General features: G+C 36.0%; 1 protein-coding gene across 2 annotated transcripts in view; it reads right to left on the bottom strand.

Moving 5' to 3' along the window:
• Positions 1–19,715, bottom strand: part of CTSE (cathepsin E) — a 765,846-nt gene that overhangs the window by 61,812 nt on the left and 684,319 nt on the right. For both annotated transcript variants that reach the window (XM_044088002.1, XM_044088001.1), the window contains exons 7-8: positions 6,466–6,610; positions 5,636–5,734 (exon numbers count right to left, since the gene is read on the bottom strand). In XM_044088002.1, the coding sequence (XP_043943937.1) occupies positions 5,636–5,734; positions 6,466–6,610 (244 nt within the window). The remainder of the gene's footprint in view (positions 1–5,635; positions 5,735–6,465; positions 6,611–19,715) is intronic.

A 19,715-nucleotide genomic window follows, 5' to 3' on the forward strand; every position in this document is an offset into this window, starting at 1 on the left:
GAGAAAGAGGCAAAAAGGCAAAAAAGAGAAGGACGAGGTATTTGCAAAGAAGTGTGAGGCTAATGATTCTGGCAAAATGAAAGACATGGCCTACAAGAGATGGAAAAAGGGGTGGGAAAAGGAAGCAGCACACTACAAGAAGGTTAGCAGGAAGGTAATCGAGGGGATAAAGATGCAAAGGTGATAGCAGAAAGAGTGTTGGCAGCAAGGATCAGGAAGGAGAACTAGGACACTTTAGGTATTCAGCAGAAGGAAGGACAGGCCTGGTCAGGCTGAGGAGAAATGAACTGATATCATGGAAGAATGGGAAGGAGTCGTGGTATTGAATTAATATTTTGCTTCTCTTCTCAGAAAAGGAAGAAATGGAAGGGCACCATTGCAGGAAAGATATAGAGTACTACGAGCAGAGCAGTGGACAGATACTTGGAAAGATAGGGACAAGATGGAGCAGGAACTGGTCGAAAGCATAAGGATACCTACCAGAGTCCCCATGAATCTGGCCATTGCGCTGCTACATTCCCTGATGAAAATCTCAAATGGTTTGCTTTGTCGTTCAGAAATGCCTGAGGAATGGAAGGCAGCGAGTGTGGTATCCTTGCACAAAGGGAAGGGTAGGAAAATCCAGGGATCTGTATACTTATTATCCTAATAACGATGCACAGAGAATCATTGAGGGAATCATGATGGAAAGGTTGGTTGCTTTCCAAGAGAATAATAATTTCCAGGTGAGCAATTAGCATGGGTTCATGTCCAGAAGGAGATGTCATTCAGACCTGATCCAGTTTTTTTACTAAGTTACAGAGGAACTTGACTGGGGAGCCACTTCAGAAGTGTCAGACCTGGACTTCACCATGGTCTTTGACTTTGTTCTGTGCATAGAGCTGATAACAAAACTCAAGGAGTTGTGTATGGACCAGCACTGTGGTACCAGACTGTGTGTTGTGGTTAGATGAATAAATAATAAATAAAGAAAGTGACTAACAGAACACAGCGAGGTAAGTCTTGAGTCCAATATTCAAAATGCATTTTTCAAATGGATCTAACAGCAAAAAGAACAGGATTAGCCTATATGAGATAAGTGGAGGTCGGGGGTCAAATAGGGAGATTTAGAAAATTTGATCAAGTGGCAGAAAGGTGTCATTTGAGGATCAGTGCAGACAAATGCCAGGTGCTGCACTTAGACCATAAAAACACCAGTGTAAAGTATACACTGGGGAGTTGGGAACTGATAGCAATATTGTAGAAAAGGATTTAAGGTGTTGAGTACATGGATCACCAAAAGCAGGATCACAGGATAGTGGCAGCAGCAGACATAATACTGAGCTATATCCTTAGGAGGGCATGTGCCACCCGGTGGAGTAAATATTGGCTCTACGATTGCTACTGTTGAAGTGACACTCTGAGTCAATGTACAAAAGTGGGAAGGAGGGGTTGTAGATTTATGAATGGATAGAATCCAGAAGCAATGATGTGCATGAAGCCACGATCAGAGTATACCATGAGTGTGTTGTTGGCTAATATAAGGCTGCTGGAAACAAAAACAGATGAATGTCACACAAAGGTGGATGGGATGGAGGGGGAAGGTTATGAAGAGAAGCAGGGGAAAGTCAGAGCTCTTCTTACTAGATAACAGAGATTTAAGATGGGGTAATATGACATGGATGCATAAGATCATGCTAAAGTGATGTGAAGAGGTTACCCTGAATAGGATGGATGGACAAGAGAGGAAAGGTTGAAGCAGCAGATTGTAGAAACTAACAACTCATTGGATCTACAAAGGTAATGGGAAAAAGGTTATGGATCCATGGAATGGACTACAAAAAATAGATGATGGAGATGGGAATCCATGTAGGTATTCAGGAGATCATGGGACACATGAAGAAATCGTGAGGAGGAGGAGACCAGTAAAGATAGTGTGGTGATAGAATGTTAAAAGCATTTAAAGCATAAACTAGGTAGGCTTAATGAAGCCTTCTCCCATCACACAATGTAAATGTGAGAATATCTTACCTGACCATCCCTCACTAACTGCAGGAAAACTAAATGTGTGTTGCTTATTTCACATTCTATCAAATAACAGAACCAAAATGCAGCCAAACACAAACAGCTTAAACTCTAGGCGTTCAGAACTGCTGCAAAACGTCAAATGATGCTAATACACTTGTGGCAATTCCCTGGATGAACGAATAAAACAGCTGATAATTCCAGAATAAGGAAACTTTTATTGCACAAACCAGATTAAGCGCTTTCACCTACTAACAACGTAGGCTTCATCAGAATAACACTCAAATGCTTTTGTAAAACTTATATAGTATTATTTTGGCGCCAAAAAAAGCAAACACTTTTAAAGCTATATGCACTTAATACTCATAAGTACTAGAATTTCATATCATGTCTAATTATTAAAACACATTCCAATTTGATCTGTAAACCTTTAAAATACTAAGACATTATAACTTAATATTATAAAATAAATCTTACAATACAATATTAAAAATACTCTAATATGCTTTTCATAGAAATACTCTCATTTAATCCTGGGGGGGTGGTTGCATCTGTTAAAATTTGCCAATAACTTTCTCTATAAGATAATGCATTTTTTATATTTCCACCCTTAGGATTTGGTATAACTATTTCTAAAATGCCAAACCTAAATTGATGTTCTATGCCCTTATTAATCGCATTATTTTTTTCTTTATACAATAGTTATGTGCATAAATTCTCTTTCTGAATTTCTAATATGACGGACACATAGTACAAAATCTTTGTTCTGTTGTAATTTAACAGTGTTATATTAGTGTCTTCTGTCACATAACTACACTGTTTACAACAACCACATCTTCTAGTGCTTAATCTATTTAATAATCTTTTTAAATTTGGGGCCATTTTATATACATATGTCAGTTTTGTTCCCATGATGTCCTATCATCTATCATTAATCAATGTGTAGTATGCCATATTTGTCTAAAATATATTTTATTTTGTGAACTATACAAGCTCTATCCTTTATTTGACTTATCTTCCTCTATATTGATAGTTGATGATTCCTTATAATTACTTCCTAATAGTGGAAAAATATTAATACTCCATCTATTTATTAATTCTGTACTTATCGTCCATGAATAAAGTGATTATGAACTGTATCTCATATATAACTTCTTCCAAGGACGTGGTCATTCTCATAGCTCTAATGCATTGACCCTTGAATATATTGGTCTTAGTTTTAACTGGGTGGCAGCTTCCATAGTCCAAATAGGAATTTGTAAAAGTATCCTTTCTGTAAATTTTGGAATTAAAGTTGCCATCTTCCCTGTCACCAGAGTATCCAAAATAGGTACTCCATGTTTGTTGCTATTTGAGGTAAATTTCAAAAACTACTACTCTGATTAATGTAATTTTATGTCATCCAGGAAACGTGAGAGTATTTTTTAGAACTCATATGTTGACTTTAAAAAAATATATTCTCCTCCCAATCTAGCATAACCATATTCCCCCATCACCACACCCTAAATCTGCTAAATATTCTCCTTCATAGTATATATAGTTATTTTCTAATACTATTGACATTAGATCATGCACTAGATGGGCTTTATCTCTTGTTAAAATCACTGTGTCTATACATACTATTGTAAAATGCCTCTAAGCCGATGCAAAAAGCAACTCTTCAGATTTTTTTATGATACACATGCTTCAAATTATCTATTAATTGTTGTCTAATAGGAATTCTTCAATATTATAATCAATTTTTCTCAAATTTTCCTATTGTATTCCATTTTATCATATACCACTATTATCATCTTATATATACATATCTAAGTATGTCCGGGTTCATTATAGGCATGAAACTGCTTTTTCGTTAGCAAACAAGCTAAAGTGTGCTGGAAAATCAATGTAACATTAGTATAAAAAAAATGAAAAAAAAATATATATTTTTTAACATTCTTAGATGTGTTGCCAGCATCTGTACTATCTGTGTTCATAAAACTGTTGTTTTTGGTCCATCTCTTGTGTCCTCTCTGTGTTTTTTTCCTCTGAAAAATTTCATTTTTCATTATTATGTAAATGTTCTTCTGTATTATTCAATACAGTTTGTTTCCATGTGTATGCAGTCTGTCTCATAATGTTGTTCTACCCTACTTTAATTTTTACTTTTTTACAATAGTATGTATAGACACAGTGATTTAACAAGAGATAAAGCCCATCTATCTGCATGATCTAAATGTCAATAGTAATAAAAATATATACTATATATAGGAGATATTTAGGCAGATTAAATTTATAGAAAGGATACTTTTTACAATTCTTATTTTGGATTGGAAAGCTGCCACCCAGTTAAAACTAAGACTAATAAATAGGTGGAGTATTAATATTTTTCCACTATTAGGTAGTAATTATAAGGAATCATTAATTATTAATATAGAGGAAGATAAACAAAACAAAGGATTTGGCAGTATAGTGTGGGAGTATGGTCCTCATAGTCACAAAATAAAAAATATATATTTTTAGAATACATACATATTGATTTGATGAATGATGAGATGATATCATGGGAACAAAATTAGAAAATGTAAAATGTGAAGTAAACACCATAGAAGGAGGAAATATAGATTAAGAAGAAGAAGATGTGGTTGTGTTAAACAGTGTAGTTATGTGAGAGAACACACAAATTAAAAATAACAAATTACAACAGAACAAAAAAGATTTTCTTCAAAAAGGGGAATTACAACAAATAGTTTACAGTATATGGCAAAATATATGTGTCCTATATTATATAATTCAGAAAGAGAATGAGAAAGAAAGAGAATTGAGAGATAAAAAAAGTAACTAATTGTTAAAGAAAAAAAAAGAATAAAAAGAATGCCATAGCAAAGCACGTGATTAATCAGGGCATATTACAATTAGTTTAGCATTGGCATTAAAGAATAAGGACTAAATCCTAAGGAAAAATAATGGAAAAATGAATTATAGATTAGAGAAAGTTATTGATAAATTTTTTTAACAGATTAAAAGACCCCCATTTCTTTATAAGCATATAGAGTATTTTTTATTAAATATTTAGTATTTTATTTTTGTATTGTAAGATTTTAATAATAATAATACTAAATAATGTCTTAGATGTTTAATTGGAATATGATTGATATAATTTATGTTGATATGAAATTCTATGATTTTATAGTAATTTAGCATATTTGATTAAGTTTGTAGTTTTTTTAAGTGTTTGTTAATTAATATAAAATTATACAATATAAGTTTTACAATTGCATTTAGTGAAATTATTGAAGTAGTTGGTGGTTTTAATCTGGTACAGCGCATTAATCTGGTTTGCATTAAAAAATTATCTATTCCTCTTTATTCATCCATATTTATTCGCATATCCAGGGCATTGGACGTTTTGCAGCAGTTCTTTTGACCTAAGACATTCTATCAAATGATCCATTAGCATGCTATAATTATTTCTAGCATAAGCATCACTCTAAGTGGTAAATAATTATTACACTGACAGGCTGATGATTTGTGCAGATACTAATGGCAGATTTTTATGTGATTCTTAATGTATTCATGCTGGAGCATACAAAATGGTGCATGTATAGTTATTTTGACTGGTCTTATTTTCACTGGAATTCAACATACATACCTTCAAAACATATTGTTCAGCTGTCAGTGTATACTCAACTTCTCCAATAGTAAATGTAATACTCGGCAGGCTAGACAGTCGTCTGCAATCTATGTAGTACTGAAAAATGAAATATGTTTTATTAATCTATCCACTTCAGTTTTATATACACTTCAAGAAAATATGTATCAAGTTGAACACGTGTACAGCTGCTTTTTTTAATATGTGAATAACCGAGACTGATGGAGAACTTGGTTCCATTTCTGGATCCCTAATATGTTGGGCCACAGCACTTATGTATGCAGGCCAGGTGACACTATCTCTCTCTTCACTCTGTTAGAAGCCCTATCCACCATCCCTAAAATTAATGGCCACTTCTTGAACATTTCTTTCTGCCTGGTCAGGTCTCTGGCAAGAGCTGAAAATAAGCCCGATACACAGCCTACAGAATAGCACCCTGCCTCTGCACAACACAGCAGTCTGCGTTTCACTGATTTATATCATTACATGAGTCAATGAGGTGGCACAAACAGGAATAAAAAAATATTTTGAGAATTATTTTCTCATGCTACATATTTTATATTATGCATATATTATGGTGGCACAGACCTACAACAATCAATGCATCCTAAGGATTAATTCATAACAGTCATTGATACGAAACCCGATGTCAGCATCCCTAATGCCCTGATATACCTTAAGTTATTTGCATACGCTAAGCATTGTGCCTGGGATATAACCTCAGAAGTGAAAGGATTCTAAAAAATTAAGTAAGTCTCAGAATGGTTAGCACTATTCCAAGCATGGTCTAGAAGCTTAACTTAAAAGAACAGTTCCTTCCCAATTCTTACCTCGCCATACACTGTAGGTGATGCACCAATTGATTCTTGAATTCTTTTAATATCTTTAGAGGGTCCAGTAATTAAAGAGGTGCCTGTGTCAAGGATAGCCTGACAACTTTCTGAACATAAAGCCACGCTCCCTTGTATTTTTATACTGAAAAACAAAATGAAATTATTAGAGTTACAAACTGAAACACCAGCATATAATGCAATCATCCATCTCCTATAGTTTGTAATTTCTGCTTTCCTCAGTAACCAGTGGTATTACAAGTACAGTCATTTATCAGTAATACTGAAGAATTAGGGACTGAGAAGTAATTTACAAAATTATTTTTTTATGAATAGCAAATAATTATGAGGGAACCTGTATGATGTGACTCTCTTGTTTTCTTATTTTGAGTTGTAGTTTATATCAAACTTTAAATTTGGTGAAGTCACAGACTAAAAACAAGTAACCTCACTAGTATAAGTGGAATCATTAAATCACTATTCTTATGCAGAGTATGACTCAATAACAGAATAGTCAATATCACAGTATACAGGACCAGTCCCTGATGCTCCACCAAAACTCCCTTATCTGCCATGTATCTTATCACATCCTCCAACATCTGTGCAAGATCCTTCAACATATAAACTTCTGCTTTTTTAAGTATATGTCTGCATGTGTATCATACTCAGAGTAGGAAAGACAGAGAGATCTAAGAATTTAAAAAATTGACAGTCTCCTCAAAGCAGTACTATGTAAAATTACCCTCAGCTTGCTTACATTATTGAAGAATTGTTCCATCTTGCCACTATCAAATGTACAATACACTTCACTATATAACTCTAACCAAAACATGCTCTTAAATGCTGAAAATAAAACAATCACTAAAAAGGTAATACAAGTTAAACACAAAATCTTTTTTACCTCAAAGATGTAAAGTATAACTCACAACACATATGAGCCATAAATTAGGCACAAACATATTGTCCCCAAATCATCTGAAACGATGCTCACTAAAAATATATAATACAAGTATATTATACAGTTACAGTTAAATACACAATATCAAATGCATAATACAAAGTCCTAATGAGAAATTCAATTAGCCATATAAGCAGCATAGGAAGCTCAGCAACGTTGACCCAACAAAATGGTTAACCAAACTTAAGACAAAGGCAAAGAAAAAAGGGGCACCAAACCAGGAAAGATAAATGTAGACATACAAATTTAAATATGAAATAAGACTTTGCCACCATTAGGAAATAATTCCCCCATCATGTAACATTCAGAAGTGAAAATAAATTACTGAAAAATAAAGCAATACAATGAAAAAACCTTTCACATAAAGGGCAGAGCATGACTCACCAATAGCCATTCTAACAAACCAGTAACATTTATAAATCTAAAAATTGGGTTACATTTATAAATGTGTAAGGTAAAAACCAGTATAACCTTGTATAAAGATTGAGCATAGGTCTGTACTTTATGGACAGGTATGAAGTTAAGCATAGGGCACAAGTAGATTGCTTGCCCCTCATAAGGTATAGTGATCTAGTGCAATGAAAATGAAGAATGGTTGCAATAGTATAGTGCAAGCATACATCTGACTTACAAACATTATAAAGACATAATTAATGAGGAACAAAGGGTATTGTATGCAACCAAAATGAAAAGTCCACAGACCCAAAATGCAGTGCTGTGAGCAATGCAAAATACAGTTCAGTCAAACCCTTCTAACACTCCACTTCAGGCTGCTACTAACTTTAACTCCTATTTCATAAACTCCATTAGCAAACTAATCAACCATCCTAATTTCAGTACTGATAATGCCCTACCCATCTACCCTCTCAAACCCTCTAACATCTCATCACCCTTTTCCCTAATAACTGCATCCACCAACTACATTAAATCCCTGTTTCTTAAACTTAAACCTTGCTCCCACTCCGCAGATGGTCTCCCTCCACTCTTCCTACAGAAAGCAGCCAACTCCATTGCCCTACCCATCTCTATTCTCATCAACCGCTCCACTACTGAGGCTGAAGTACCTGCAATCTGGAAACAATTCTACATCTTACTTATCCATAAAGGTGGCAGTTCTACTGAACTATCCAACTTTAGGCCCATAGCAATCCTATCAATCCTCTCTAAAATCTTAGAAAAATGTGTACACAAGCAAGTCTTACAATACCTCATGCAAGAGAATCTAATAACCCCCAGCCAACATGGCTTTTGCCCTGGTCACAGTACCTCTACAGCCCTCATATCCTTTATCAACACCATCTCACAAGCCAGAGACCAGAACAAACTTGCCTCTTTCTTGATCTCTCAGAAACTTTAAACACCACATCTCACCCCTCCTCTTAAATAAACTCTCTGAACTCAACCTATTCTCCTCTACTATATCCTGGCTCTCCAGCTACCTCAGCAATCATCTCCAATCCATTAAATGGCTTACTGCTATCTCCCCAGAAGTTCCCATAAAGATGGGGATCCCCCAAGGCTCAGTACTGATACCTCTACTCTTTAATATATTCACCAACCAGTTATCTATAGCCACAACACAGTCCCCTCACAGATTTACATACAACTCAAAACTCCTTCCTATCGAAAACTGGCTCAACAAGAACCAGCTAATCCTAAACCTAAAGAAGACTAAACACGTACTCCTCATCCCAAAAACTATGTATCATCTTAAACCTTCATTCTCTATCTCTTCCCACAGTAACACACCCATCACAGTAAAAACAAATACCAAACTACTTGGGGTCATTATCGAAGACAAACTAAAATTTGACCTACATGTTCTCAGTAACATTAAAAAAAAAAAACACCAAAAACTTGGACTCCTCTACAGGAACAAAAAAGTTTTATCTAGTAGAGCTAAGACAGCCCTATCCCATGCCTACCTACTACCAACCTTTCTTTACAGCTACCAAATCCTTACCAACTTACAAACCACACTTCTCTCTAAACTGAAATCCACATACTATAAGGTGGCCACATTTGCTGCTGAACACCCATACTATTCTCACCACTGCTTAGCACTCAGGAAACTAAACTGGTTAGAGCTTCCCAACAACCTTCTCCTCTCTCAACTTCAAATAATTCACTCTGTTCTGCATCAGCCCTCTTTCTGTCCCAGCATTAACTCTATCATCTCCCCCTACACCCCACCTAGAACTGTTTGGAGCTCAGAACAACATATCCTTTCTATATACAGGCCAAAGATTAACACTGGCAAGAATCTCTACAGCTATTCCCCAGCAAACAGCTGGAATAAACTTCTATTACACATTCAAATTACTACATCTAAACACCAGTTCAAAAATGCAGTGAAAAAATCACCTAAGCAATACAAGACTATGCCAGTGCAATTATCCCCCCTTATTCTTCTCTCCCTACTTGCCTCCCCCTTTTCACTCCTCTGTCACCCAGCTTCCTTTCTCTACCACTATACTTCTCTTCACTACTCCTTCATATAACTTCCCCACCTTGCACCTGCATATTTTGCTATAGACTCTAATAGACATTTTTGTGCCTTACTATGTCTCTCCAGAACATAAATGATGGATGTATTTATTATACAATGCTAATATTTAAATCTATCAGGAAGTCAGCACGGTGTGATAAAAGAGTGGCAAGCAACACAAATAACAAAATTCCACTCCTAGAGCCAATAACCTACGACCGCAGTTAAAGAAACAAATTTATTAATCCACAGGTCACAAGTGCAATCCACAAAGAGTCACTGTGTAAAACACAACAGGTCAAGTGCTTTCGTCAAAAGACTTCATCAGAACAGCTCAAAACTTGTACAATCAACCCTTTTATATAAAAAAAACTGCCATCAATTAAATTAAACAATCCTGAATTAAAGTGACAGTGTTATTCTAAAAATTACAAAAACAAATAAAAGTCTGCAAGTCACTCAAAATATAGTATATACAATGTGTATACATCTATGTTAAGGAATATATAAAAAATATATATAAAATATATATATAATGAACTGTTTGATTGTGTTGAAATGATGGAAAATGTTGTTTACATTGTTTCCAGGACGAACTACTAGTAAAATAATAAAAAATATGTATAAAAATAAAAAATATATATATAAAAAGTGTTCAATAATAGAAGCCTCTAGGTAATTTCAAAGTTTAGTTGCCCGATACCTCAGTTCAGGCTTTAAACTAATGTGTTCATTAATCCCTGGAGTTACAGTGGCATTTAATCTAAGTTGCCACCTTATTTCTGCTCTAAGCATTTGATTAGCCAAGTCCCAAACCGAAAGTGATGGTGTGGAAAATTGGCAATATGTTTATAAAGGGCATTGTTATCGCCCTTCCTTAAAATACTGTACATGTGTTCATAAATTCTCCTATTCAGTTTTCTTTCTGTTTTCCCTACATAAAAATATCCACAGGCCTGACAAACAGCCAGGTACACCAAGCCCGTGGTAGTACATGTACCTGCAATAAAGTTAACAGCGATCTTGTAGGGCCCAAGTTCCACTGATGGAGTGTCAATTATAAATTTACAATGTTCACAAGCCCCACATTTAGTAGTTCCATTTTTATAACCTTTTTTATCCAGAATTTGATTTTCCAATAAATTTTTTAGGTTTCTATTAACCCTATATGTAAAAAAAGGCTCATCTCCTAATACTTCCAATAATTCTATGTTCCCTTTAAACATTACCCAATTGTTTTTAATAATGTTTTTGACTCCAAGTGAAGTTCCCCATATGTTAGTACCATTGTCTGTGTAAAATCCTTATTTTGACTGGGCGTTTGGTTAACTATACCCTCCCCATCACCAAGAAGTGGCTTGAATCTAGTACCCTATTCACCAAACACCTGGTCCCTAATGTTATTAATAAAGTCCAAGGGATAACCCATAGCTCTAAACATACTAGCTAATAGATCCATTTCTGACCTAACCAAGTCTAAATTCGAACACATTTGTCCCTTTACAATGTTTCTCTTAATAAAGGTTGGATGGCTACTTGTAAATTCAAGGTAGTCATTCGAAAATGTTGGTTTTCTGTACACACATGATTCAAAACAATTGGACCTCACATCCTTAGTAATTCTAACATCTAAATAGTTGATGTGGGAGTTCCCACTATTCCCAGTGAATTTGAAATAATCACATAGTCCGTTAAGGAAATCAAGAAATTTTTCATGCATTTCACCCCCTTTCCATAAAATAAAGAGGTCATCAAGAAATCTAAGGTATATCAACCATTGTTTGTTAAAAGGTGGTTTAAAAACGAAAACAGTTTCCCACCTTTACATAACAAGGTTGGCAAATAAAGGGGCACAGCTCTTACCCATTGCCACTCCTTTTATTTGTCGAAAGAATTCTCCACCAAAACTGAAAAAATAATTTTTAAGGATCACTTCCATAAGCTCAATAATGAAATTAATCATAGTGTTACTTAGGCTAGTTTTCTCTACCAACACCTCGTGAAAAAATTCTATTCCCTTATCATGGGGTATGGAGGTGAATAGGTCCACCACGTCTGTTGTGGAGAAACCAACATCCTTGTCATAATAGTCTCTCTTGATTCTCCATAGAAAATCCCATTAATCAACCAAAATATGGTTAATGGGAGCCAAGGCATTCCTTACTGTACGGTCAATAAAAACACCCAAAGGGTAAGTTATACTATTCTGACCAGATATAATTAATCTGTAAGGGGGTTCAAAAATATCCTTGTGCATTTTTGGAATAGCAATAGCTATGGGGATGGTGGGATGGTCAACATTAAGGAAATTGAAAATTTCCTTGTTGATTGCCCCTTGGTACAATGAATCCTCCAGAAGTAACTTGATCTTTCTGTAAGAAATGTTAATTTCATTCCTGGAAACGCATTCATATTTTGTTTCATCCTGTAACATACAGAAAATTCTATTATTGTAATATTCAGTATTGGCTATCACCATACCCCCACCCTTATCAGGTTTCATGAATCTACGGTTAACATCACCTCTAAAACCATCTAATAGTTGTTTTTCAGTTTTAGTTAAATTAAATACCTTTGACCTATGTTCCCTTAAATTCCGATAAATCTCCTGTGAACATGCATTTTCAAAGGAACTCAATTTGGGGTGTAAGGGCGGGTTAAAACAACTCTTCTTCCTAACACTAGATCTCATACTACTATTATTGTAGTGTGAGTCTTTGAATAAAAATTTTAAATTCGACTTTCTCACAAATATCTTTAATTCAATCAAGGTATCACAAACATTCTCTCTAGTAGCAGGTACAAATTTGATCCCCTTCATAAGAAGATGAAATAATTCTTTGTTGATCTTAATTCCTGCATAATTGAAAATGTTAAAACCTTTATATGTGTGTAATAAACCATCGTGCTTTTTATTCAATCTCAATTTAATCTCAAGTAGAAAAATCATCCCTGATCAGCATTAGTAAGAAATTGAGGGCCCTCATCAAGTCAACTAAAGCTAATTTTGAAAAGAAAGTTGCCAAGGATGCCAAGGATAACCATAAGGCCTTCTATGGCTACGTCAAAAACCTAAATGGCAACGCTCATGTCTGTTCTGAGCTAGTACAAAATGGAACAAAATACACTGACCCTTCTGACATTGCCAACATCTTGGCTGACAGGTTCAGTGCAAATTCCCCCCCCCCACCACCACCACCACCTACAGCGCCTATTACCATTCCAGGGGATTGTGTAAGTCCAATTATTACTGATACGTTGGTTAACAAGGCTCTATCTAAATCTAAAAACACTGCCTCCATGGGACCAGATGGTGTCCCAGGCTGTGTCATATGCGAGTTCCAAAAGGAATTAACCCCACATCTTAATACCCTGTTCAGTCTCAGCCTCTCCACAGGATATGTGCCCATAGAATGGCGCACGGCAACAGTGGTCCCGCTACACAAGGATGGGGCCACAACTGACCCTGGGAACTACCGACCAATAAGCCTGACCAGTCTGATCTGTAAGGCTATGGAGCGAATCATTATGGAACTCATAAATGGAGAGATTGGAAACCTCCAGTTGCTGGACTCCACACAGTTCGGCTTCGTCAAGTGCAGATCATGCCTCCTGAACCTGTTGGATTTCTTTGGGACAGTTACTCAGGCTATAGATAAGGGAAATGAGGTACAAACAGCTTACCTTGACCTTGCTAAAGCATTTGACACCATTCCCCATTCATGTATTATTAATAAGCTCACCAGCCTGAGCATAAACCCTTACATCACAAGATGGATCGCAAATTGGCTCTCAGACAGATCCCATAAAGTAAGAGTAGCGGGATCTATGTCCAAATCCAGACCAGTAATGAGTGGTGTACCTCAGGGCTCTGTCCTGGGGCCCCTCCTGTTTGGCATATACTTCTCAGAAGTACAGGCAAGCACGGAAGGGCTGTGGCTGACTAAGTTTGCGGACGACTGCAAACTGGGTGCTATAATAGAGTCTCCGGCTGACAAGAAGATCCTCCAGAAGGGCCTAAATGAGACTGATGCATGGTGTCAAAGCCATGGTCTCAAGCTAAATGCAAACAAATGTGTAGTAATCCCCTTTGGAAAAAACAGAGTTCCCGCAAACTACAAAATAGGAGGTAATCCCCTGAAATCTGAAGAAGAAATAAGGGATTTAGGGACCCAAGTAGATAGTCAGCTTTCCTTTGATAACCATGTTGCCAAAGTGGTTAGAAAATCCTTCTATGTGACCCATCTGATCATGAAAGGGTTTGCATCAAGATCTAAGGATGTAATGGTGCCCCTCTCCTCTTCCCTCATCAGACCCATTATTGAGTACAATGCACCAATTGGAATGTACCTAGCTAGACATCTCCAGCAGCTGGAGAGACCACAGAGGTACCTAACTAAGAGGATTACTGGCCTCAAACAGTTGCCCTATGCAGCACGATTGAAAAAGCTAAGACTGTTCTCTGTTGCATACCGCTTTCTCAGAGGTGATCTCTGTCTAGCATACAGAGCTATGTCCAACCCAGAATTGTTGAACATGCTCCATCTTAGCAAAACCAAATCTACTCGAGCTACATGCTCTAGAGATATAAACCTCAACACAACAATGAATAGAACATGCTGGAGGGATATATTCCTTTCGCAGAGACATCCCTTACTATGGAACAGGGTCCCGATCTACATAAGACAGAACCCCTCACAATCACTCTTCAAGAGGAACCTTGATGAGTGGATGGGTAACAGAAAGTTCACACCGGGGATCACACCAACAGCACTACTAGATAGGGGCCAAGGGTACTAGCTGCTAGTACAAGGGTCTAGGGAACTACTAAAGGGGCGGTGAATACCGCACAATTTGGCTGGGCTAATATATGCCTTCGGGCAGATAGCCCAGTACAAACTTATGAACCTATGAACCTATAAGGGATTAGAATTTTTTCACGAGTTGTTGGTAGAGAAAACTAGCCTAAGTAACACTATGATTAATTTCATTATTGAACTTATGGAAGTGATCCTTAAAAATAATTTTTTCAGTTTTGGTGGAGAATTCTTTCGACAAATAAAAGGAGTGGCAATAGGTAACAGCTGTGCCCCTTTATTTGCCAACCTTGTTATGTATAGGTGGGAAACTGTTTGTTTTTAAACCACCTTTTAATGAACAATGGTTGATATACCTTAGATTTCTTGATGACCTCTTTATTTTATGGAAAGGGGGTGAAATACATGAAACATTTCTTGATTTCCTTAACGGACTATGTGATTATTTCAAAATCACTGGGAATAGTGGGAAATCCCACATCAACTATTTAGATGTTAGAATTACTAAGGATGTGAGGTCCAATTGTTTTGAATCATGTGTGTACAGAAAACCAACATTTTCGAATGACTACCTTGAATTTACAAGTAGCCATCCAACCTTTATTAAGAGGAACATTGTAAAGGGACAAATGGTTTGTGTAGCTCGAATGTGTTCAAATATAGACTTGGTTAGGTCAGAAATGGATCTATTAGCTAGTATGTTTAGAGCTAGGGGTTATCCCTTGGACTTTATTAATAACATTAGGGACCAGGTGTTTGGTGAATGGGGTACTAGGTTCAAGCCACTTCTTGGTGATGAGGAGGGTATAGTTAACCAAACCCCCAGTCAAGATAAGGATTTTACACAGATGATGGTACTAACATATGGGGAAACTTCACTTGGAGTCAAAAACATTATTAAAAACAATTGGATAATGTTTAAAGGGAACACAGAATTATTGGAAGTCTTAGGAGATGAGCCTTTTTTTACATATAGGGTTAATAGAAACCTAAAAAATTTATTGGAAAATCAAATTCTGGATAAAAAAGGTTATAAAAAAGGAACTACTAAATGTGGGGCTTGTGAACATTGTAAATTTATAATTGACACTCCATCAGTGGAACTTGGGCCCTACAAGATCGCTGTTAACTTTGTTGCAGGTACATGTACTACCACGGGCTTGGTGTGCTTGGCTGTTTGTCAGGCCTGTGGATATTTTTATGTAGGGAAAACTGAATAGGAGAATTTATGAACACATGTACAGTATTTTAAGGAAGGGCGATAACAATGCCCTTTATAAACATATTGCCAATTTTCCACACCATCACTTTCGGTTTGGGATTTTGGAGGTGGTGGCCAAGAACATCAGGGGAGGCGACTGGGCTAATCAACTGCTTAGAGCAGAAGTAAGGTGGCAACTTAGATTAAGTGCCACTGTAGCTCCAGGGATTAATGAACACATTAGTTTAAAGCCTGAACTGAGGTATCGGGCAACTAAACTTTGAAATTCCCTAGAGGCTTTTATTATTGAACACTTTTTATATATATATATATTTTTATTTTTATACATATTTTTTATTATTTTACTAATAGTTCGTCCTGGAAACAATGTAAACAACATTTTCCATCATTTCAACACAATCAAACAGTTCATTATATATATTTTTTATATATTCCTTAACATAGATGTATACACATTGTATATACTATATTTTGAGTGACTTACAGACTTTTATTTGTTTTTGTAATTTTTAGAATAACACTGTCACTTTAATTCAGGATTGTTTAATTTAATTGATGGCAGTTTTTTATATAAAAGGGTTGATTGTACAAGTTTTGAGCTGTTCTGATAATATTTAAATCTATATGTCACTCGTTAAATTAAGCTACATTTTATTTCTTGTGTGATACTATTGTCAATATCTATGTATCATATTACTTTAATCAAAAAAATAAGTGTCTATGTTTTTCTGAAGCCTTTCTCCCTGGGTCTTCACTGAAAAAGGGTTCCAACCCACCTGGACTAACCCAGTCAACAAATGTAAAATAAATAAATAAAATAAGTATCCTAAATAAAATTGTGTGATTCTTTTGTTTTCTCTCTCTCTCTCTGGCTTTACTGTGATCCAACTTTGAAATAAAGTATCATGGAAATACACATCACTGCATATTTGATTATTTCTTTCTACTACATCTTTAGACTCACCAGAAAGTGTGTGGTTTAATGCTTTCATAGTCTACTTTTCTCACTTGGATCCAGTGACATACAGCAGCTTCTAACAGCATATTTGCTCAAAGAGAAAATTGCTGAACATTTCTTATGTCTTGTCTGAATCGATTTCAGCTTTTCAATTTACAGTAAATGTGGACGCTAATGAAACACCACCCCTTCTGGTCATTTACTCATTAAGACTTCTGTAACAGAGGCATTTCTGCTAGATATTTGTTACTTTGTTGCATTTGTTAAATCATAGTAGCATGACTTAACAGCTGCTGTTTTTGAACAATCAGATTTCATTAATTAATATTGTCCAAAACATCCATCAAAACAACAGAGTATATTGCAAAGTTTTATAACATTTGTAAGGAAGAAAGATCAAAGACCAGACTGGGTGCTACCCTATCTCCACAGTTGGATGAAATATACAACAGAGATATATTTTAGTAATCAAAATAATATATGAAGACCCTGAAAGGTAGCTCAAATGGGGTCACTATTATGTGTCCTATGGAGACATGGGCTTATAATTTGCTACCGAGTTGCCCCTCATAATTTAGAGCTTTGTTTACCTTACTCAAAATGTCACCTTGTCCTTCCTGTATGTTTATATATCCTGCCAAACTATGCCATTTAAAATATTTTAGCTTCCCTGCTTTTTCCTGGTTAAGCACTTTTACAGACATTTTTATTGATTTAGCTAGGATGCATGCATTGAAGGAGAGTCAGGACAGTGGCGCTTGCATGTGGTTGAGAAGTGCTGAAAGAAGGCAGTTGAGACAGTGCTTTCCACAATCATTACTGACTGCAGTAGCATTGATAATGCCAGTGCAGAGAGCACTGGGAGATGTATATATGCCTAAAAGTAGCTTTTAAGTGGACACAGTGACAGAAGCCCAATGTTTGGTATAGATGGCACATTTTAAACGCAGTATAATTGATTTCAACTTCTTTTTTTTGGAAGGTAAAAGTACCTGTCACCTTATCTATGGTCAGATTAAGTGGCCTGGATGGCATTACAGGGCTGACATTGTAGCACAGGATTAATGTAGAGGATATTTATGATGCATGCCTATCCATGCCACAGCACAGATAAGGATTCTACATTAAAAGGATTCATTAACCTAAGAAAGAGCTCCTTGATCAGTACATGAGTAGCTATGATATGTGACATGTGTCAGACAGACCAACTTGTCTAAGATATTATGGGTGATCAGAAAGTAAGGACTTTGCAGGGCTTGCTATCAGAAATGTGAGACCCTATAATGTGAGTTATTTCATTTCAAAAATAAACTATGATGGAAGAACAGTGAATTCCAAAACTCACATTTATACTTTTCACAAAGACTCCCTACAACTGCCAATGTGGGAGCCACCCTAATACTTATATACACTAACTCCAAGTTCACTGTAACCTGTGCAGTCTCAATGTTTTGAAATACTGCAGTTTCAAAGTCAGTGCATACTGCTCAGTTCATGTGTACTTCTGCAATTTAGATGATTGCAATTATTTCCCTCAAACATTTCTGATTTCTGTCTTGTGAAATAGGTTCCCCATATGTCATCCTGCTAGTAGTATGCACATTAACTATATTCCCTATTTAATTACCACAAGGATGCTATAACATTTCCGCCTGACTTCTGAGCTATGTCTACCTTGTGTGACTGTCATTTGTAAATTACATAACCAAATTAGCCAAAGACCTTACCAAATGGACTGAGTGGCTTAAAGTAAATATGGTCATATATATGTACCAGCTATATTTCCTATGTAATCTATTAGAGTGCTATATCATCTTCACAAACAACTTAACTAAAAATAATGATGTATAAAACAAATAGGCAACAGGGCCAATAAAGTAAAAGTTTACTAAGCCCTCTGGTGCCTCGACAATGCCTTCAGAGGAGTTTGCCAAAAATAACTACACAATAGTAGTATATATAGAAAGTAAAAACAATTAAAAGCAATCAATTAATCAATCAGTTAACAAACTCAAATAAGATAGTTCCAACTACATTCCATATTCAACTTCCCCAGGAAATAATGTGCCATATTTAAGAATATAAATAGCTTCTGTCGCTCTCCTACTTTGGACACAATAGAAGAGTCTTTGTGGGTTCTGTTCAAGCAGCTTTATTTTATACAAACACATCACTATAGAAGTTTACTGACTTTAACTTAAGTAACTGCGACCTCTTCGACTGTGCGCATTGGATGATACAGTCTCTTTAATGCTTTGTTCAGATCTCTTGGGCCAATACATATTCTGATTTCATCTGAGCCTTTTTTGTGAGCTGCTACCGTGGATGACACCCATTCAGTTGGTTCTGTGACTGGACAAATCACACCTTGCTGCACCATTTTATCCAACTGAGTTTTAACTTTGTCCTGCATAGCTATTCAAACTCTTCTTCCTGGTCTGACAGGGGGGGGGACCTCTGGATCTAACTTCATGGAATACACAACTGGAAGTTTACCTAACCTGTCTTTGAAAACATCAGCATACTCTGAGAAAATGGCTTCAGAAAAATTAGAACTTGGAAATGCACTTACATGATGGACTTCTTTAGCAAAAGACAGCAGATTCAGTCTTAAACTATCTTTGAGACCTAATAAAGATTGCACTGGTCTTCGCTTGGCCAGCTAAGAACTTAGTTATATTCAACTGGACGTATAAGAGAATTTAAGTACCTTTATCTGCTCTTTTTTTAAAAAAAAATACAGTATTATACAGTATTTAATTTGATTTAAACTGTGTATGAAGGAGTGTTGAAGGAATTTTTAACTG

This window comes from Protopterus annectens, chromosome 11.part0, assembly GCF_019279795.1.
Source record: "Protopterus annectens isolate FY-2018-M chromosome 11.part0, PAN1.0, whole genome shotgun sequence".
NCBI classification, from domain to species: Eukaryota; Metazoa; Chordata; order Ceratodontiformes; family Protopteridae; genus Protopterus; species Protopterus annectens.